Source organism: Ambystoma mexicanum, chromosome 6p (genome assembly GCF_040938575.1).
Source record: "Ambystoma mexicanum isolate Mex_15411 chromosome 6p, UKY_AmexF1_1, whole genome shotgun sequence".
NCBI lineage: Eukaryota > Metazoa > Chordata > Amphibia > Caudata > Ambystomatidae > Ambystoma > Ambystoma mexicanum.
In genome coordinates this window covers 783,685,430-783,708,941 of record NC_090935.1, presented here as the reverse complement: position 1 = coordinate 783,708,941, position 23,512 = coordinate 783,685,430, and the positions used below count along the sequence as shown (strand labels likewise).

At 44.3% G+C, this 23,512-nt stretch overlaps 1 protein-coding gene across 2 annotated transcripts in view; it reads left to right on the top strand.

Annotated features, from left to right (window-relative positions):
- Nucleotides 1-23,512, top strand: part of PCSK1 (proprotein convertase subtilisin/kexin type 1) — a 286,141-nt gene that overhangs the window by 189,390 nt on the left and 73,239 nt on the right. For both annotated transcript variants that reach the window (XM_069627655.1, XM_069627654.1), the window contains exon 10: nucleotides 3,979-4,212. In XM_069627655.1, coding sequence (XP_069483756.1) covers nucleotides 3,979-4,212 — 234 coding nt within the window. The remainder of the gene's footprint in view (nucleotides 1-3,978; nucleotides 4,213-23,512) is intronic.

The window sequence follows — 23,512 nt, the reverse complement described above, 5'->3', positions numbered from 1 at the left end:
TTCTGAAGTGCTGTGTGCCTAATATACCTGAGACAGGTCTCTTAGCACACCCACTGCTCCTGATTGATAAATCAGAGTCAGTAAAAGTCCTTTTTACTTCTTAACTCTGTTCTCTTTTTTTTTTTTTCAGTGGCTGCACCTATGTACTTAGCTCTGAGGCTCTAGTAAGCCTTTGTCTCTAAGGCGCCAATCTTCTGTTGAGTAACAATATAGGGATCTGCAGTGTCTTAGCTCAGCAGCTCTCTCCACGTGGACCTGCAGTCTCCTAATATGCTCTCCTGGAGCAACGGCGCTCACGATCGTAAGATCGCTGGTATCAGGGCCTTGATCAAGCCAATGTAACATATTCGCTCTTCCGAGCACTCTGCTGCTGGTGTGTAAGGAAAACTCTCACGTCGCACAAATGCGGTGTCCTGATGCGTGCGTAACGCGCCTAACTCCTCCCACCCGCGAGTGGGGTCTAACGCTTCGGAGCGTAGAGCCTACACACAGCTCGCGGTAGCTCCGCCCACCCGCGGGCAGGGGCTGCCTGCTCGCGAGCTCTCCACTGCGTGTCTTCGCGAGGCTGACTAAACCCCTGGAGTGCCGGTCTTACGACACGGGGCCGTCAGCCTCGCAAACGAAATCTCTGCCTCACGAAAACTTCGCAGAATCTACTCCAATACGTAGCTACGATAAAACACTCAATCTCCCAAGAGCACGCGTCCGTGTTACTAGACTACGCGCCTATAACACTCTGGATAAATTATTACAGAAATTATTATATTTCTTTTTTTTTTTTCTTTTTTATATGCTACATAAACAAATCTTCTCTTTCACACACATACTGTGCTAGGCATAATCTTAATCTTCCACTCAAACCCAGTCATTCCAACCTTGACATGCGGAGAGGGAAGAAATGGTACTTATCTGCTTGAAGAGCAGTAAAAGAAGAGGAGGAGCCCAAGCACAGGAAGTCGGTTGTGACTGGTGGAAAGGGCATGGACTACAGAGACTCATGGATATTGTAGTTTTGAAAAGAGAAAATTTCTGTTCTACACTTTTCATGGTTTTATATATGTTTTGTTGAACTGCTGAAGAGTAGAAATAAATGAAGATGAAGCATAATGCTCGCCTCCAGTCTTGTCATAGAATGTTCAAGGCAAAACTGCTTTATTCGCGCCTCCAGCGTGCTCTCTCCAGCTTCGGTCATGTGACCGCATTACATGCTGGCCTCAGGTCACCTGTCCCATTGACCTGAAACAAAGCTAGAACGTTACAGCGTCGGACTGTGAAAGCTATATAAAAGCACTATTTTAATGTCACTTTGCTTGTCCGGAAAATAAGTATAAATGCTGTGATATGTTTCATTACATTCTGTGAAAAATGAAGTATTCAAGCTGCTGGCAGGTTCCGAATGAAACTGTTATTATGTTAAAGGGGTCTTGGTAAAGCAAAGCTGCTGCTCACCACCTACTTGTCGCTATTTATTTATTTTTGCATTTATTGACAGCAGACTTTACCCGGTAGGTATCAGGAGGTTATTTATAACACACGTGTTTTTTTTTTTTTTTTTTTTTAAGCACAGGTCTAGGTTTCGAACCTTTGTTTGCTCAACATGGTCTTGCCTCCAAGACCCGCGTGTTGCCACAGAGCTATCCTCCAGTCCCACAGTTTACCTACAGAAAGAACTGGAAACAGTAAACAAACCGGACAGACACAATGCAGGAGGCACTAAACTTTATCTTGGATTTAAAATAGGCTATAACCAACCTTCAGTATGTAAATTAGTTTACTGGCTTTTGCCTGTACTCCATGCACTTACACCAAGAGCAGGGACGTCGGTGTAAACATGGGGGTAGTGGGTTAGCGCTCAGTCCGTGTGCACTGCCCATGCAGAGTGGGATTTTTTACTAATCTATACATCCTCTGCAGAGACTGCACTCTACCCTGGACCCCATTCAAATTCTGGCTGCCTTGTAGTCCTACCCGCTAACCCAAACTGGTACTTCAAACCTTAACAGTCCTGCACATGCACAGGTCTGCATAACCCACCTACTAGCTACTGGCAATGATTGATAATACCTGCTGTGAATATCTTCCTAACTGTGAGGATCATGGAAAACCGCCTTTCTGTCAAACAATAAGATGTCTGGTTCTTATTACATTATTTGACCCACCTGGTGCGTAAAGAACAAAACTTGAAATCACTTATCATGGTCTTCCCGCCAATAAGTCCTTGTCAAACTCATTTTGCCAGTGTTCACTTGCACATCCTGGCTGAAGGGACAAACCTACCATTAAAAAATACTTGCCGTTAAAAGGTAGATGGTCAGTCACCCAAATCCCTTTTAATGATGACCAGTAGCTACAAGATGCATGACCTCCCAATCATTCACATATGACATAATTCCTTGTTGTAGTTCTGGCCAGCCCACATAGCGTACCTCTGATACCTGTTTTATCGTGACAGTGTGACATCCAGAGTGCTTCGGACACAGGGCCAGTCCATGACGGTGCTCAATTGATATACTGTCCTTGGAACACGTTCTCCTCCTCTTTCAGCCTGTTTCTATGAAGCAAATTAGTTAAGGCCTTTAAATATTTGGAGGTTCAGTTTCAACTGTCCTAGAACAGGCACACGTGTTTTTGCATCACCACCCTACTCAGTGGGTTACAACCTGTTTATCTAAGTGGATTAGAGTGGCTTACGTCTGGGTCACTTTCACGGTTATAACTAAAAGTCTAAAAGCGACCATTTCTCATTCAATAAGTGTCTGATGTGTAGATTTTCTTGAATTTAGAGTGGAAGCGCGGCACTTGAAGAAGCTTTGGCAAAAGGTACAGTTTTGTTTTTGTGAAGGCATTGCATTGATATTTTCCATGCACTGCAATATTGGTTCAACCTTAGATCAGATGGCAAATGACAGCAAATGGTGTCAGTACTTTGACATTGTATGGATGTCCATGGCAAATGTCTAATGCCTATACAGATCCCTAACTGTTGGCTTTGTCAGTGCTTGTTATTGACTGGAGTTCATTGGAAGGAGCTACTGCTATTACACCAGGTACTAGTTTATTAGTTTACACTGGCAATTAAGACATTACCTTTCACAAGACTGCTTAAAAAAACTGGCATACACTGAAAACCATGTAGCTAACTCAAAGTTATCCAGGAGTGTGGGTTTTGGGTGAGAAGGGGCAATAATTGGGCAAGTATGGCCCAGAAGACTAGCATGGTCATGAGAGGTTAATGGATTAAAGAATCTCAACACAACTATCTTTGTTGCGTTCCTCTCCTCACATTCACCTCTGTCCTATCTTGACTTCCCATGCCAATAGTTGTGGTTTATAGGCAGTGCTTATAGCGACACATAATAACCCAAACCAAAAATGGCTATACATTTAAACAAATCATTTAACAATGAGATAATGCTGTACATCTCAACACGCAGAATGGATTCAAATCTTTATGCCTTAATTGCAACTAGTCAGCAGAACTGTTCATGTATCTTTCCAGTCATGTGGATGCTTTACTAGAACGTTAAACACGCCTTTGTGCAATACGCATACTGTAAAGACTAGCTTAGTTAATGAACTCAACTGGTTCTTGCAAGCCAAGGTCACTGAAAGTGACATTATGAGCAAGGCGCTATTAATGTCCAGTGGTTACAAAATTCCAAGAACACTGGTGAGGTCCACGGATTATGGACTACCTACTATATGCTTATAAAAAAGAAAATAGAAGGGGTGCTTGGAGTAAATGTCGCATCAATGGGAAGGTAGATTTCACAGTCATGCAAGTTTTCAATAATTGTAGGGTATGGCGGCTATCAAGGATGTCAAGAAACACTCTTGTGGACATCAAGAACAATATTTTGTGCCTTTGACATACTTCTGGGGGTCACCCAGACTATACTCAGCTTTTCCTATTCAACATCTGCTTATTAACCTTGTTAAGGGTACATTAACAGTCAACCTCTTTTTCCATTTCATTAGCCCGGATCTGACCTGGAGGGATTTACAGCATCTGGTTGTGTGGACGTCCGAGTATGACCCACTGTCCAACAATCCCGGCTGGAAGAAGAATGGAGCGGGACTGATGGTGAATAGTCGATTTGGATTTGGGTTACTCAACGCCAAAGCCCTGGTCGATTTGGCTGATCCAAAAACCTGGAAAGGAGTACCTGACAAGAAAGAGTGCGTTGTGAAGGACAGCGACTTTCAACCACGGTAAGACATTGCATGGACAGGTCTAGTTGAGGGAATTAGCCCCCCCACCCCTGTCCCTCCTCTGAGTGCTCACACTGCATATCAGAATGAGGACTTAGAGGTCAGGGAGCTCTATAGTCCACATTAACCTCAGGGGCTGATTCTACAAGAACAACAACGCACTTTATTTATTGATGTGAACATCCTACAGATCACACAGGAGGGGTATAAAAGTCTACATTTCACCGTTCAATTACTAGCTTGAAATATGGTTCTTTATCAGAAATCAGAAGTGCCACTTGGACTAACCAAAAAGTTTTTTTTTAAAACAGCCCTGATGTAATTCCAAATTAACCTCCCCCACATACCCAGAAGCAAATATAAATGTAAAAAGGCATATCTGGAATTGCCTTAACTAGTTCTAGGGCATTTTAGTTTTAACAATCCTTTGTTGGGCACATGAGCTGTCTGTTTATGTTCTCATGGTGGCTGGCACAGTTTTCTTCTTATATTGCCTCTATGCATGATATGCGCCACCTTGGCTGTTTTCAGTCTCCTTCTATAAGGCTCAAAAGAATACGTGCTCCTACATTTGGCTTATATTCGCGCCCAACGAGTCCTGAGCAGAATTTCCAGCAAGAATATCTTTTAATCATACACAGAAATCGGCTGTTGTCTCTACCAAACACCTCCCGCAAGGTAACTCCTTTGGGATTTTGATCTGCATAAGACATGCTACTTCTTGGGGTCTGTGTGTGTGTGTGTGTGTGTGTGCATATTCTAAGGTGTTCTGGAACTCGTAGAACAATCTTTAAGTGTAGGGGCAGTATAGCATGATCTGTATAGCATGAGAGAGTGCTGGTTTCCTGGTGGGATCACCCTTCCTAGTTTTTATATCAGCCTTCTCTTGAGTTTTATTAGAAGCGATGGGAGGGGCACCGTAAATAAACAAGGCATTCACAGTTAAGAGCAGGTAATTGCATGCTTTTCAAAGAGTAATTAAACTGAATCACAGTGGGTTATTTACTGTTGTGGGCATTGATTGGGCACATTCCCGGGTTGAGTTTTCAGGCATACTTTTGAAGACCATGGCGGGAACCGCCATTAATGCACAGCATTTACTGGTGATATACTAGTAAGGTAGCAGGGTTTAGTTAACTTTTACAGTTAGTGGGTAACATACAACAGTGCTGAGGGAGGGTGTTGGGTGGAACATGGTGTGGGCTCTAAAGGGTGGTGAACAGGGTTTACTGGGATGGGTGGGCTTGTATAGGGTATCCTAGATTTCAGCAGTAATATAAAGACACATGTAGGAACAGAAAGTCTGCGGTAGTTCTCTGAAAATACATTTCTTTTATAGTCTTGTTTTCAGCAGGATTCATAATTTGTCAAAACGTGTTCTACCTCAGGTTTAAGGCCCTCTCTCTGTCCCCAAACCCCTTGGGAGGATGCCAGCGACAGGAAATTCCTTGTGCAGCCTTGCAGTGCTAAGCACGCAGAGTTTACCTTGCAGCCTGCGAGAAGCAGATCCCTTCTTAGCGCAGCATCAAAGTAGGGACAAGGCCACATCAAATACACCCCAACTCAGAAAGGCATACAATGGCATGTTCCCCACAATCCGGCATCTAGCACCCCCATCAGCAGGGAAGCGCCTCAATGGCATGCATGGATCTTTCCCTTGAGCCCTCCTACCTGGAAAACCATGGCATGCTGTAGAATACACAGGCCGTGTACCGCAGCGTTTCGGGCAAGGTGAGAAGAGGGGGCAGTGGAAGGTGGTCCTGATCGAGTCCCTCCATTCCCCTTTCCCAATTTTAGGTGGTAGGAGGGAAGGGAGGAACAATCAAAATCCCCCCAAGATAGTACATATTATAATGCCTGAGTCTCTGAAGAGCACAAGATTTCTTCATCAGATGGGAGCAACATACGAAAAAGAAGAAACAGGAGCAACATGGGCCATTTCACTCATATGAATAATGTTCTTGTTTATTTGATATAAATGTTCATGATTTCCTTCCATCCTTGTTATTTTCTTCACTCCACCTGACGTGGAAGTCTACGGAGCTCTGTGCGCGCACGCTTTGTAGCAGTTTAGCCTAGGTTTTGCAGTTTGTCCACGCCAAGCTTTGAAAACCTCGATTTTCCTAATATTGAAGCTGGACAGAAATGGCATCAAGCCTTGTCAAAAGTCTGTCTGCATATCCCATGTCAAACTGCTACTGGTTTGACATCTTCATTGTCGACTGTTGATGGGGCGTATCCAGCGAGCACGGAATATGTGCTCAAGCTATAATTCATCTTGGGGGGGTTTAATGGAGCTGCCATTAACTAGTGTCAACTACATTTGGAAGCGCAGTATCGGCGTAGTGCCTAACTGCTGTTTTGCCGGCATGCTTACAAGCTGCCGATAGCTTTGGCCAGGCCAAGTCGCTCTTTCTTGAGTGTGCAGCAATCTTACTCCTCTTGGCCTTACTGCTGCTCAGGAAGGCAATTGGTTCCTCACTCAGGCCCTTACAAGTGGGCAATTTCCGTAGAGGTGTGGGGAATAGATAGACCTCCAAGAGTTGCTGCAGTATAAATGCCATCTAAAAGCAGCAAGCATGGCAGAAAACTTCATCATGGACTTCAAACCTTCACCCAGTTTGGGCATCTGCATCGTCCCACCAGAAAGCACTTGTACACTGTGATGGCTTGGCAGGTGAAGAACGATGCTCTGGAGGGTTGCCCACAGCAATTGCAAGAGGTGTAAGATAATTCCAAACCTTCCAACCATCTCTCCTTTGTTATAGAACTTGTATAAGGCCATAGCAGGCGAGCAAATTCAAAGATGTCAAGTAGGCATGTGAGTGGCTTCCTTTATGGTAAACCACCCGGTCCACTTTTAAAGAAGACCTACCTACAATCAGAGATTTCCCCGATAAGGTATTATTTAAGTGTGCGCCTCCGTGGATTATGCAACAATGGCAGAGTTCCTTTTACACATACATTTCTAGGTTGTGTGTCTATTTCTAAGAGTACCCGCAGAGCACTCCTCAACTTTGTTGACTAGAGCTGAAGTATTACTTTGAGAACAAAGAAAAACTGTCTCCACACACCTTATTTCCAGACCATTTTCCCTAGGGTATGTGAGAAGCAGTGATATGACTATAGCCATGACTGGATCCACATGACCACCCTCAATGGATGGTTGATAACTTATGGGGGTGCTGGCCAGGGTCCTAATCTCATTTACTCCTGTGACTTGACATAACTGTGATTGGGTGCGTTAATCGGTTGATGGATGGGTTAATAATTCCCAGGAAGCCCATTGGATAGAATTCTGTCGGGTTTGGGAACTTTGCATGTTGAATGGAAGAACAGTGGGGGATTCCCCAGGGGCAATCTCGTGGTCCAATAGTAAGGCTCAGGCTACCTTCGACTATTGGTTCGCCTAAGAAGCCATGCTGTAGCAAATAGAGTCCCTGAAAGTGGGCAGTATAAATGGAGTGATCATGCTACGGTTTCCCTCATTCTATCACAATGTATTGCCCGTCAGCCTTTGCCAAAAATTGTTGCCCTTGAAATTGATAATTCGGGAAACCAAACTTCCTGGACTGTGGCAAATTTGGTCAAAATTACCAACAAGTGGCGCAATGTCGAGATGGCTCTTCTTTTCAAGCTACTCCCATCCTCTCCTGATTAAATTGATAAATGGCTTTCCACTCAGTCTGCCTTCATTAAATAACAAGGGTAAAGAGTTTGATAAAGATATGCGGGACCCTAAGAGATGGAAATGCAGGTAGTAATTTAACTAAGTATCCAGTGGCCTTCCTTACAAAACTGATCAAATTACATTTGGGTGAGATGGTGGGGTCACTTGGAAAGAAATAAGGAAATGGCAAAATATATAAATAGGGTTCTGAAGACTGCCTCTTTGAAGTCTATTTGACAGATGCTTAGGTGATAAAGGGCCAGAAAGACCTACAGATGCTCAATCCAATTGGTTCAGTTTGTCGGCTAGGTCATATCCGCAGCACTTATATGGGTGTGGACGATCCGGTTAAAATCCTGGTCGCTCTCAGCATAGAAATGGACTTGGTGTGAGATTGTGATGTCATTGTGGTGGCTATTGTCAGACTAAAAGGTTCCAAAGCTCCGGGACCGAATGGTCTGACCAATACCGTTTTATGGCAGACCTTCTGTTGACACATCTAGCACTGAAATCCCCACCCATCCGGACACATTCACTATTGTTAGTATCCAACCATTTGACTAAATAAGTTGGATAATTCTTCATTAATAATAAGAACATGCATAGTAGGAATAATAGGGAGCACCGAATCGGAATGGCTCCCCCCACTTACCGCCTGTCCTAACATCACCTGTAGAACGGCACGCCTTAGGACAAGGCTTCCATGCTCCTCGTCTATGCATCCCCCGGCTCCGCCATATCCTGCAGACTCGAAGGGGCAGCTCCACCAACCCTCCCTCAGCTGCACCGAGTATGTGCCGCTAGGCGGCCTACACCCTCTGAATCCTCCAACCATGAGGCTGCACTCCAGGGATCATGCAAGGCAGGCACCTTTCAAATGCACGCGCCCCGTTCGACCAATTGCACTGCCACTTGATGCCGCCACCGCTCACCCTTCTCACTCGCACCCACCTCCCCTCAATGTATTCGCCTCAGCCACAGCAATGGCGAACTTCATTGACACGGCCGCGGGAGAAACTTTACTCAGTCAAACGACAATCTCCACTGCTGAGGCCACCTCCCAGTCATTGGGCACAGCCCATTATACTCCGCTGTCCTATCTTGACACTTTCCCAGGAGTTATACATACGGTGTATAATACCACCACCACTAGTCCACTATGCACCATCACCACTGTATCCATGCTATTCAATGTAATTGATGCCCATAGTGATGCCACTGCTGCTATTCTACTTTGTACTTCCATGCCTGTATCCATGCCATGCAATGTAATTGATGCCCATAGTGATGCCACTGCTGGTATTCTACCTTGTACTTCCATGCTTGTATCCATGCTATTCAATGTAATTGATGCCCATATTGATGCTACCGCTGCTATTCTACCTTGTACTTCCATGCCTGTATCCATGCCATTTCTTGTGCTGTTACAAGTACATTAGCTAATGTGCCCCTCTCCTGTCCTGCCAGCACCACCTGCCTCCCCTGCTTCGCCACTGTTAACCCCACTCTCCATGCTGCCTCTACAAATCGATCCCTTATTGCCTCTGATGACATCACCCCCTCCTCAGCTATCACGGCTTCACTATCTCCTACCACCACTCCCCTTTCCCTGGCAGATGCCCCACTTCAATGTGCCCTCATCAACGCCCGCTCACTGCCAGCCCATGCACTGGACGTGCATGACCTGATCAGTAGCAATAAGCTTGAAATACTATTCCTTAGCGAGACTTGGTTGTCCGACACATCTGGACCTGCCTTAACCCTCGCCATCCCAACTGGTTATACCATCTTCAGACAAGACCGTACCACTCACAGAGGGGGTGGGGTAGCTGTCATAGCTAGGGAAACTCTCTCAATTAGGAGGATTCAGAGGGACCTTGACCAAAGCTCTGACTACATCTTTTTTCAAACTCAAGTTCTCTCACAACTGCACCTTTACCTTCCACGTGGTCTACCGCCCACCTGGCCCCTCTAGCGACTTTCAGGACGCCCTGACCCACTCTCTCTCAGATAACATAAAAAAAGCATCTAAAATCTTGCTACTAGGCGATCTTATCCTTGGTCTTAACGACCCCAACGACTCTCATGCCAGTGCACTTAAGAAAGCTCTCTCCACCCTGGGATTCTCGCAATCCACTTCCAGCCCCACTCACATTAAAGGTGCACCCTAGATTGGGTTGCCCACCACAACTGCTTACTCAGCCCCCCAACGATCACCCCAGTACCTTGGTCCGACCGCAAGGACCCGAATGACAACACCCTAACTGACTACAAAAAATCCATAACAACCTACAAAAAACTTATTATTGTGGCTGAAGCCACACACTATAACAAAAGGATCATGAATGCTCAATCCAATGCTGGTGAGCTGTTTAAAATTCTAGCAGAGTTTCAAGACCAGCCTACAATAGCTAATAATATCATCAAAGATGATAAGTGGTGTCAGGACATCCATGACGCATTTTTAGCCAAGATTGACTTACATAAGGAAAAAATCAAGAAAGCCCTTGGTAAGGTAACACCAGTGCCAACTACTACCGAAATAATCTCACCTAACAAAGAAGATAGTACTATCCCCTTATTTTCCTCTACTCACTATTCTGAAAAAGAAGTCTCCAATGTCATACAAGATCTTAAGGCCACCTCTTAAGTCCTCTTAAGGCCATCCTGCTGATGACTGTCCTGCTAGTATCTTCAAGGAGTCCACTGACATCTTGGTCCCATGGATTACACAAAGGTCTAGTACCGGACATGCTAAAATCTGCATGGATAACACCTTTATTAAAAAAGGAAAACCTGGATGATCCACATTATCTTTTTTTAATAAAGGTGTTATCCATGCAGATTCGGTACTAGACCTTCGTGTTTGTGGGCTGGATCCCACTAACAATGACAACTATAGGCCCATAGCAAATGTGCCTTTTATCCTCAAGATATTAGACAAACTTGCATATCTGCAATTACAGGCTCATGTCGAGGAATATAAAATCCTTGGCACCTGACAGTCGGGTTATAGAGCTCGTCACAGGACTGAGACGGCCATGCTCGATCTTAAATCCACTCTGGCTGGTATAGCAGACAAAAACCAAGCTGCTCTGCTCATGCTACTCGACCTCTCCGCAGCCTTTGACCTGGTTGATCACAGTTTACTTGTGTCTAGGCTCAGAGAGGTCGCTAACTGTTCCACCACAGCAACCAGATGGATAGCCTCCTTCTTAGTCCCTAGAATGGTAAGGGTATGTGTAGGCAACAATCAATCCTCCCCCATCTCTCAGACTTGTGGAGTTCCACAGGGCTCCTGTCTGTCGCCTTTGCTCTTCAATCTGTATATTCGCCCCCTTCTTGATATTCTGAGTAAACTGGGAGTTCAATATACGAATTATGCTGACGACACGCAGGTAGTGATACAACTGAGTGGTTCGTATAGCAATGACGTTAGTACTATCAACAACATATACAAAGCCATACAGGACTGGATGGCCTGCAATTCACTGGCTTTGAATGATAAAAAGACTGAGCTCTTAATAGTATCGTCCAAAAGCACCAGGACTAAACTTGACCCTAACTATGCCAGCTTTCCTATTGCGGATAACATCATCACTGTCCAAAAGAAAGTGAAGACCCTAGGAGTTGTCCTGGATGAAGAGCTAATCATGAAGTCCAATGTCTCTAGAATTAGGTCTAGCTGTGGACTGATGAACAAGCGAATTGGATATATCCGCCCATTTATCACAGAAAATAACTGCGCTCTCCTCTCTTCAGCACTGATAAATTCTCGATTAGACTATTGTAATAGTCTTCTATCTGGTACCACGGCTACTAACGTTCAATCTCTGCAGGTGGCCCAGAACAATGCTGTGCGTACCATTTTCTCGTCACACCCACATCACCACTTTTAGGAAAAAACTTCACTGGCTCCCACTAAAACATCGTATTGAACACAAGGTGTTAACCACGATGCATAAATGTCTGAGCCTTAGCAACCCCACATATTTGTCTGCACGCATTAGCATTAAGTCTAATGAGAGGAACATTTGCTCATTTACAGCGGTAGTCCTCAAACACCCCAGAGTTAGGACAGCTAGATTTGGGGGCACCACCCTTGATGTACAGGGATCCCTTCTCTGGAATGCACTACTAGCTTGGATACGGCAGATCCAAAGCTATACTGTGTTCAAACGGGCCATAAAAACCCACTTCTTCAACCTGGAATAACTTGCTTTTGGTTCTCATCTTCTTCTGCCTTGCCCTTTGTTTGTCTTGTTCTCCGTGTGCGCCCTGAGGCCCCCGGGCATGTGGCGCATTACAAAAATTAAAATAAATAATAATAAAAGAAATGTGTATTCTATTTGACATCATCACTTCTAAAGGACCTCCTAAACCCACCATCTCTCTCCCTGCGGCACTTTCCGTAGCTCCCACAAGCTCACCCATGACAACTTCTCCCAGCACCTCTGCATGCCCTCTCTGCTACCTCCCTTCTCCAATGACCCTGAGCTACTCGCCATTGACTTCAAGGAGGTCATCACCCAGGCCATTGACATAGTAGCACCACTCACCTTGAAAAAAAAGCCAAAAAGATCAAGCATTCTAATGCCTGGTTCACCCAGGAACTCCTACAGCTACGTGCCAAAAAAAGGCCACACTCACCACCTGGAATAACAACCCCACAGAAACTACCAAAGCGGCATTTAAAGCACTCTCTAAACAATACAAAACCACCATCACGAACGCTAAAGCCTCCTCCTTCAACACAAGGATAGCTAATGCTAAATCTGGAATTAGAGAGCTTTTCACCATATTCAGAGAATTGGAGACCCCTTGTGAAGGGCAATGCATGGTGTAACTCTATTCAGTCTACCATGCTGAATAAACTAGAGACTCTGCAGGCCACAATCCTTGCCCACCAACAGGCCCTCACCAAACTGATTGCCGACAATCAGGGCAACCCAGCACTAGCAACCAGCTCCAGTCAATCCCCCCTGTTCGACTTTAAAGACATGAGTGAGTCGGAAGTCCTTGCACTCCTCCACTCCATTAAACCCACGAATTGCAAAGGTGATGCTTGCCCAGCACAAGTCATCAGGATTGTGCCCCTTCCTTAGCGCCCATCATCACTGCATTTATTAACTCCTCCTATCATTCTGGCTATGTCCCTCTGGGTCTAAAGGAAGCGTGGGTTTGTCCGCTCCTTAAAAAACCTTCCCTCGATCCATCAATCCCAGGTAACTACACTACCGTCCCCTTCCTGTTAAAAATTCTGGACAAAGCAGCCTATCTGCAAGTACAGAAATTCCTAGAAGACATTCACCTTCTACGACTACGGCAATCAGGGTTCAGGCCACGTCATGGGGCTGAAACTGCCCTCCTTGACCTAAAAAACCAGATCGATGATCTCAGAGATGCAGGCAACCCTGCTCTCCTCTTGCTCTTGGACCTCTCAGCTGCCTTTGATCTGGTAGACCATAAGACACTCTGCCATCACCTTACTTCAAATGCCAACTTCTCCCCCAGTGCATGTAAATGGATTTTCCAATTCCTCCTGCACCAACCCAAGCATCATCAAATGTGGGGTTCCTCAGGGATCCTGCATTGCCCCCACCCTGTACAACTCCTTCACGAGGGCTCTATTTACAATTCTGGACAACCTGGGTATCTCATATACAAACTCTGCTGATGACACCCAGGTACTTATCCCCCTATCGGGTGATTACCTGTCTGACCAAAACACCCTCAACTCATCTACACAACAATCCAATCCTGGATGGCAGAACACTGGCTCTGTCTCAACAGTGAGAAAACCGAGCTTCTGCTGGTTGACTCCCCATCCACCTTGAACAAGCTTGACCCTCAATACACCTCTTTCACCATTGACAACATCCTCATCACCGTGCCACAATCAATGCCCCCACCTTGCTCATAGGTTCTCCAAACCTACCACCCTCAGGCCCTCCAGAACTCCTTATGCCAACTTGATAATCGTTCCCAGGTCATGCAAAGCCCGTGCTGGCGGCACAAGTTTCCCAACCATGGCCGCCACACTTTGGGATGCCCTCCCGCCTCACAGCAGTCTAATTGACTCCCACTCAGCCTTTCGCAAGGCCATCAAAACAAGACTCTTTGTTTGAATCACACCAGACTTCTATGTACCTGAACTTACTCGCTGCTTTTCAGATCTGTAACCTTAATCATGTTCGTATGTAGGTAGAACCATTTACCATGTAATGTACCAAGTCATTTCTTTTGGACGGCTTCACTGTAACCCTTAATAAGCCTTCTTAAGTTTTGCTATAGCGCCTCGATGCCTGTGGGCTGTAGTGCGCTCTACAAATCCAAATAAATAAAATAAATAAATAAGTCTAAAAAATCAAGCTTCATTGAGTGGTCTGACCGGGAGATAGCTCAAGAGCCATTCCCATCCCCGCAAAGTAGCACTGTCTGCAGCCACTGTTGTGGCTTTAGTCAATATTTTAGGAGTAGTTTCTTTTGTAAGACCTTTAGCACAACAAGGCATAGTTGCCGAATCATAATGACCATCCTAAACAAAGCCCAGCTGATCAATGGTAGATTTCGACGAGCAGATTAATGAACAAGCTTCTGACATATGACAATGGATACGAAAAAAGGAGAGTGCACCACCTGTTGAAAGAGGCTCTACAAAATCCAAATCTTCAGAGGTGGGAAGGCTCAATGGTAATATTCAGCGAATAAGCTGAAGCAGGTCAGACCGATTAAACCACTTTGATTTTTTGGAAATTGTGCTTGCAATTGTAAAAATCGTACTCGTCAATGGAGCCACACTCTCATGTATATTCCTCGCCCTCAGCTGAGATTGTATCAGTGGCCCAGAGCAACTAGAACACATACTTGTTGATGCATCAGAGGAAAGAGTTACATTCTGTTTCATTAAAACAGTTGAAATTGGTTCTAAAATTCTTTTGCTTTTATTTTTCGAGTTTCTTCTAGATTCAGACAGAAGCTGCCCAACAATATTGCTGCCAAATGGTCAATGTTCCTTTTGCCTTCTGGGCCAATAGCTTTCGATGAATTTCATGCTCATTTTCGAGATTTCAATAGATTTTGTGATCCTGTGGAATTTAGGGAATCCACCAGTGGCACCAGAATGACTTTCTTTTGCTTGGCTTCCCAAATTCGTTTTCGTTTTGCCAATCTACGCTGCTTGCATGTAAGGTATATTGCAGAACTATTTTCAGAGTCGCTACTATACACACTCTGGCATAAGGTTACAGAAATGGCCTCAGTCGCTTGTGGAGATCTGGGCAGTAAGCTAAAGAGATGGCAAGGTTGCCTTTGTTGCTAAGCAAATATGAACTCCCATTGTTTTCTCAAAATGTAGTAAAGTATCCTCATGACCCTGCTGTGCTTCATGCATCCGGCCACAAGGTTTAAGCAGTATTTTATCTGCAAGTTGCGGTACTAGGTGGTAGATCCACCAATTCCACATCAATAGAATTGCCACCCTTGGAAGGGGGAGAAGCTGGATATAGAGCCGGTCTTGTTGACAAATGCTACTTAGGGTGCACCACAGGTGTGGCTACTCGCTCACCCTTTCAATAATAAGAGGCTCACTGGTCATTATTTGAACAGTTTCTCTGTTTGCCACTGAGCTTTTTAATAGGTAATAGAGCTCTAATAAAGAGATTTTATCAATAGGCAATGATTGATCCTTGTTCACCGTTGCCCCCACAACCGCCAGAGGGAGAATCAGGTTGTACCATTGGGGGCAGGGGGGATTGGGTGGGTGGAGTTTGACAACTGTTTGATCCGGTTTTAAAAAAGCTTTAATTTTCCCTCGCTCAATATATTTGGACTGGGTCACCGTGGGGCACTCTGGCTGTCTTTCATCAAGTTTTATGTGCAAAATGTTTAGTACTCCTCTTTTCACTTGGATTGGACATCTAAGTCAGATCTAAGTCCGGTGATATAACACTACTAACAGTTTTTCTGAGAGACTTGACATAGAAAAACACTCCAAATATACAATTAAGAAAATATCTATGATGGTGAATGTTGTCGCTCATCTTTGTGGTGATGTGCTCTAGCACCTTGAAGCATCTCATGTGCTAGATGGAATTACCAATAATGATCTCAGACCCAAATCACTGGACAGGCTCAAAGAATATGGCAAAGTACTACTTTATTAACAGTATAAAATAAACTAGGGCAATCTGGCAAAATAACAGGCAGTAATCCACACCCACACCCCCAAATGTGATTATACAAAGGTTTTAAACCTCAATGTGTGTCATCTATGATGTCATCCTACCTGGCAAACTTAAACCTATTAAAGGGAGGGATTGATTAGGGGACATATGTACCTATAGAAAAAATAGGTGTTAATAACTTCATTGGCTGCCCCTTATCTGGTGGGCACTACTTCAAAATACATATAATACTGATTATAATAATGATTATAGCAGAATATACTGCAGCGGGTTGGTCTCTGTAACATTGTATAGCATGTTGCTATGTAGACCCTCTGACTGGTTGGCATGCTTTGTCAAACTTGGACTTTCGGCTTGTTCGCAGCACGTAAGTAAAACAAAACTCAGGTGCCACAAGCAACGTCAGACTAATCCCCACTTTCCCAATAAGTCCATCGTCACTTATCAGTCAGGCCCCAACCCAAGGCTTCTAATTTGTAGTTGACCTCGAAGCCTGCTCTCTATTATGGGACATTCAAGGAAGTCTAGGCACACTATTATCTTTGTTTGGGCTTAATGAATGGCCCTTGTTTTCAACTTCTGAATCACGTCTGAGACCACAAATGCATCCATCTCGACCTTCAGTTTACTGCTATTTGATTCAATTGTGCTGGGTGTTATTACACATCGTGGCCTCTGGAGACCTGCTCACTCCATCTTAAATGGGTTTTCCCCATCTTTAATTATCTAATACTTGGCTCTTGCTAATGTTTTCTGCTTCACTTAATCTAAGAGAAATATGTCATACATGGCTTATCCTTTTGACACGCCTTTTGCCTTGATGTATTATTCCTTGAAATAGCATCCTTGATCACAAGCCAATGGACTCCTCTTTGTTCTTCACACAAAGCTGTTTTTCCAGCCTCTGCTGGCTCTGCAGCCCTAGTCTGTCTCTGAGGTAGCTTGAATGGTTTTAATACAGATCCCCCATTTCTAAATTGGTCTTTTCAGCTTCTCCGTCCAATATTCTATTACCCAGCCTCAAATCTAATACTATTGGCCATTGTTTTGGGTGATTTTAAATTTTGGCTGGGCAGTAGGGCTGATCCTCTGGCAAGTAATCTGGAAGAACCATTTGACAATATGGCCTTTGAGCAACTAATTAAGGTTGCCACTCACATTCTGGGTAATAACGTCCACACAACAGGACTGGTAGTCACACCCTATCCGTGATCTGACCACTTCTTTCTTCATTTTACAATCATCTGTGATAAGGCCATCAGGACCAAAGCTACTAAAAAGATCACTGTTACAGCCAGACACCTGAAAAAACTCACAGCAATTGTCATGGAACCTTGGCTGGGGCACATGCTCAAGAATATTGATGGTCTGGAAATGGCTAAAGATATTATCAACAAGTATGCGCAGTCTATACACGAAGCCATTAATTCTCTTGTGCCACTCAATACTAAATGTGTTGTGAACACAAAAGGGAATGAATGGTTCTCCTCATACCTTCACAAACTTAAAGTAAGAAAAACAAAATGTGTTCATGTTTCGAGATCATCGCAGGCCACCTTTGATGAGGTGCTTTACATGGAGGCTGCTAAAGAGTGCAAGATGGCTGTTATAGCAGCAAAACAAAAATGTTTGATAACAGGATTCAGAATGCTCACTCCGACTCAAAATATTATGGGAACTTGATCCCTGCACTGATAAAGCTGAAATCCTAGTGAAATATGCAGCATGGTGTAACATGATTCAGGAAGCTATGTTAGGGAAGCTTGACAAGATAAAAGAGACCATTGATAATGCCAAGAAATCCTTGGGGCTGCCTGTGAATATCACAAATCAGAGGGACTGCAGGATGCAAGCTCAGCAGTTCAATTTTAAGCCTGTGTTAGAGTCAGAATTAGCTGTGATTATTGCTATTCTCAAGCCAACTAGCTGTAAAGGTGATAGATGCCCCCAGTTATCATTAAGGTCTGTACTCCCCGGTTGATAGGGGGTCTCTGTAAGTTTTTAAATGCCTCATTTATAGAAAATCACATTCCAGATGTTCTGAAGAATGCCCGGATTACCCACATTTAAAAAAAAACAGCCTATCTCCTGACGTAACTACAAATTATAGACAGATATGTAATTTCTTTAAAATATTTTAGTTTGGGTAGCCTACCTGCAAATCTCACATTATTTGAATAAACGTGTGATTTTAAATAAATGGCAATCAGGTTTTACGCAGGGGCTTGGCACAGAGACTGCACTTCTTAATCTAAACTCTAGACTGTTAAAGACAATGGATAAGGGTCAATTGGCTTTACTCATGCTGCTGGACATATAGGCAGCTTTTGATCTGGTTGTCCGCTCACAGTTGGTCGCCAGACTAAAAGAAGTAGCTCATTTCTCAGACAATGCCACACTGTGGATTGGTTCCTTCCTAAGTAATCGACTATGTAGGGTGTGTACTGAGGAGGCCGGAGCTCAACCCTCTTACCTCAAATTTGTTGTACCTCAAGGAGCTGGTTTGTTTTCTTCATTATTTAATATTTTCACTGTTCCATTTTTTTGATCTTCTGGAAGCGAATCATGTTGCTTTTCCCAACTATGCGGATGACACGCAATGTTTCGTCACATTGTCTGGTAATCATATTGAAGATGAACATACTGTAAATAAAACCTAGGAACTCATTCAAACTTGGATGGTGACCAGTGGCACAAAGAAAAAACTGAATTGATGATTGTAGGCACTGAATATAAATTATGGATTTTGAGTGTGCAATACAAGTACTTCAATGTAGCGTGTTGTAGTATTAAAACACAAAAAAGTAAAGACCCTTGGTGTATATCTGGGTCAGAATTTGAATATGAAAGCCCAGGTCAGTAGCTTGGTCTTCTCCACTGCATGCTATATTAAATTGCTTGCACAGATTTGCCCTTATATATCGTGTTTAAACTGTGAGACTTTTGGTAGGGCTATTGTGGGCTCAAAAATAGATTACTGCAGTAGCCTCTTGGTGGGCATAGTGAATTCTCAGTGTGCAATATTACAAACTATACAAAATAATTTAGTCACGGTGATCACTGGCTTAAACTTACTTGGTCATGTCTTTGATGTAAGGCGCAGTCTGCACTGGTTTCCCATTAAAGCAAGACTACACTTTCACTTACTAGCTATGACCCATAACTGTGTGACTGGCGTGTTCCCTTTATACCTGAGGGATTTACTGATGCACAAATCATGTACAAGATCTCTGTGCTCCATCAAACATATCAGCTGGTAATACAGCTCACCTGCTCACACAGGCCATGAAAGGATCTTTATATCTTGCTGCTCCTAAGGCAGGGAATGCTCTTCCCCCAGATATTAGAATAGTGACATCGACTGAGCAATGGAGAAAGAAACCGAAGACACTACTGATTACAGAATTTTTGTCTGATTAAACAATATGGATCCCCTCTGCCTCCTATTGGAATTCGACCTCCACATTTTGTCTCTTCTGTACTGTCATCTTTGTTTTCTTCTTATTTGTCTGCGCACTTAAGCCTCTGAGTCACGTGGTGTGCAATATCATTCGATTTAAGTAAAGTAATACATGATGTCCATCTTTCCATTATGGCCGCTCCAGTCATGTTATGCTTTCCTCTGCAGCAAGCTTCTATATGTCTCATCTACCTTCCGTTTCTGCGTATGCACATTTATTAATCAGCTGGTTACTTTATCTTCTTTGCATATATGATTTCTTCAGATTCGATTACATGTTTCTCTTGTTACTTCAGTTATGTCTTTATTCTTTGAATATTTGCATATCGTTTCAGTGAGGTCTCAGTGTCTCTCCTCTATGACATCACTCTGCTCTTGTCATATTTCACTTAAAGCTCTATGGTGCCCAATGGTGTGTGCAGACATCCTTCCATCCTCTGAGTGCGAGGGTACATTTGATGCAGTTGTCTGAGTGCATATCATCTCTCATACAATAGTTGCGGTATTGGGATGATACCTGGTGTCCCACCTATGGCTCTTTTCCTACTGTTCCAGTATGACAGAGGTGGGGGGGGGGGGGTGCTAGGGATAACATGTCCACCTGCTCCTCTATATTCCCCCTCTGGTCAAGTCCTCAACCACCTCTTCTTCTCCAATCTTCTTCATCCTCTCTTCACATCTAGGTTTCTTTGGGATCCATATTTTTGTCACCCCCTCAGGTTACCTGTATTATTAGGTCACATTATTTATATGCTCATGTCTCAGGAGGATAGCTCAGGCGCAACGTGCTCGCTTTGGAAGCAAGACGACCTGGAACAGCACAGGTTTGATCCCTGGGTCCGCGCTTAGAAACCTCTGGGTATTAGGTGCTTTATAAATAACCTATCATATCATATTATATCCACACTCCAGGTCATGTGACAGCATTCTCCAGTTGGTAGACAGAATACCCAACATCCTACATATTTCTTGTGATCCTTAGGGTTGAAAAACTTAATCCATGGGTGTGTCAGCAAACTCTTCTTTATGTTTTCACAGGTGGTATCTTCAGTCTGTGGTATATGATCTCCATTCAATCACTATCCTCATCCCAATAAATAATGTTTTACAAACTTTATGATGCAACAGTGAGGAAATGTATGATTTTCATCTCTTTACCTGATACAAAAACGTGAGCCACAGAACACATGAACAAAACTCAAGGACATAAACGAAAGCACATTTATTTTGCATCAGTTTTGTATCTTACATAATAGCAACTGAGCAAAAAAGTCTTGCTGCAGCCCATAATTAACAATTCTATATATTCATGGGAAAATCGAGCAACAGATGATGCCCCTTTTTGCATTTCACAGCAGAACATTAACGGTTACTACAAGAGCAAAGCCAATCTGCCTCAAAACAAGCTACATCGTTCACGCCTGAAAAGTAGAGAAATATTGGTGAAATACTTTAATAGAGCAAAATATGTGAAAACTAGTCTCCTACATGTTTCCATTGCCCAGGATTTCTAAGGGTGAAAATATGATTCCCCCGTTTTCTATTACGCAAGCAGAACCACGCTCCTGCCCTCCTGTGGAGTTTATTACAAACATTGATACTGTTTGAAACAAAATTGCAGCAAAAGCTTACTCCGAATCCAGTTCCATTTCACGTAATGTTGGGCCTAAATTAATTCCCTTTTGCCAATCCATTGATGTGGAATTTTAGACAGCAGAGCTCCATCACCAGTGTACACACCAACATCATCTTATCAAAGATGAACATAGGTGGACAATGGGCCTCATTACAGGTTTTCCGGTCTGAAAACAAGGGTGACGATAAGCTCATGGGCACCCTTGTTTACGGACCGGCAAACTACGAGTCTTGCTACCTTGGCCGCTGTACCCAACAGGTCTGACCGTGCCGGGCACAGCGGCCATGGTAGGCTGACCGTTTACAGAAGCACTGGCGCCGTTAACAATTGTGTTGCCACTTCCAAGTCCCCACTCCCATAGAGTCTACTGGGACTTATATTTTACCAGCGCCTGACTTCCTGGGCCGCCGGACTTGTAATATGCCAGTGGCACAGGGAAGTCAGGCGTTGGTCAAATTTGACGGGTCCGGCGACAACCTTCCAGTAGCACTGGCAGGGTTACCGCCGGACTCGTAATGAGGCCCAATGTGTATCTATGGTTTTGAGGTGAGCCTTAAGGACACCAATTTGAAAAGTCAAGGCATTATAGGGACCAGTTCACATAGGGTTGTGATGAGATGTGCCTTTCAAGAAGGATGAGCACAAGTCAGGTGACAAGGTAAGTCTGTACTAGTACAGGAGACAGACACATCAGGAACCACAGGGTTTAAAAGATAGGTACGCACATTAAGGAAACATCCAACAGCCCCCTTCACAATCCAGTCACTCACTCCCAACTGACACACGGAACCTCCAGCCCACAGCATTCCAAGACTCTCAGCTCACCCAACATTCCAACCCATGCAGCCAAACAAGGAAGACAGGAAGCAGGAAGCTCACATCCAAACCAAGACACAACAGGATGCAGGTGCCAAATTCTAGGGAAAATCTCTGCCCTGCATGCATACTAGCATCCGGGGCTGTGAAATGATTGCAAGTGTCTGTAAATACGCATCTGCATTGCACCTGCTCTGAGCCAAGCGGGGCGCATCCCAGAGCGCATGACTTCATGAATTAGAGATGCGCTCCGAGTTGCGGCAGCCATTTCTGTGGCATTCCCCCACGCTGGAAATTCTGCAGGCCGGAGAATCTTCTTGCGCAAAGTCATTTGCATAGTCAAATGCACCTTTGTGAATGCCTGCAGCCATATCATATGCTGCTTATTTCCACTTCCGTGTGCGCTTAACACACGCAATTCTACAGAAAACGCACATAAAGCGCGCTCATTGTGCTAAGCCTGCCCGCTAAAACCACTATACGTTTCTTGATTGTATTCCCACTTCGTAGAATATGTGCATGAAGAGTAACTCAGGACTTGGCACAGCTCTGCCTGCTTCAACGGAAATACGGCACGCTATGTTCCTTGCACAGAGGACACACCGGCCTCTTAATGACATGCCAAGAAAGCCCAGCTGTGCATTTGCTAGCATTTCTGCAGGCAGAGTGACACTACTGGCACACTGAGCACAGCCTGTTCAGCTTGCTGTGTTGCCTTAGGCCAAGGAACGTTTGCCATGCAATGAAAGCGCTGGATGTTTGCTGTGGTCGGGAGGTCGACAGCAGCAGCTCGGATCGTCGGCGCCTTGCACTTTAAAGAGTTTTAGCTCGTGAAGCTGTCAAGGCAGGGATGGGAACACCAGCAGTTACGGGTTCAAACGGAAGACTTTATGCCCGCTGTTTCAGTTACAGGATCAGGATAGACCCCGGCAAGAAGCGGCAGCATGGGAAGAACCACCAGAAAAGAGCACCACACCTCCCACGACTGACTCTAACTGGCCATTCTCACAATCCAAATGGCGACAATACACTCCAACCATACATGCACAATGCACACGCACAAATGTATTAAGGGCGCTGAGGGTGGCACACTCAGTCAGACCAAAGGTCAAAGAATCACCTCACCCAACCGACCGTTAATACCAAACTAATCTACAAGCAACTATCACTCACTGAGCAGTAACCCAACCCGTGAGCACCAAGCACAGTGCAAAACTCCAAATCCACATGTTGACTTTGCACAACTGTGAGCTACCTGCAGAGGGAGATGTCTCTAAACACAACAAAGCAAGCACGCGCACAGAGCGTAAGACACACAGAAAGATCATGCCTGCAACCCAAGTGAGCCAGTGACTCCACCTTAACTCCCTTAAGCCATCGAGAGAAGTAAAACCGTGTCTACATCCAGGCGCGGAAGAGTAAGCAAGGCATAGACAGCTTGAATAGCGCAATGCCCACTGCATAAACTTAATATTACCATAACAAGCAAACTACCCCAAACTAATAAAATGAGTACAGTGCCCACCTCCCTG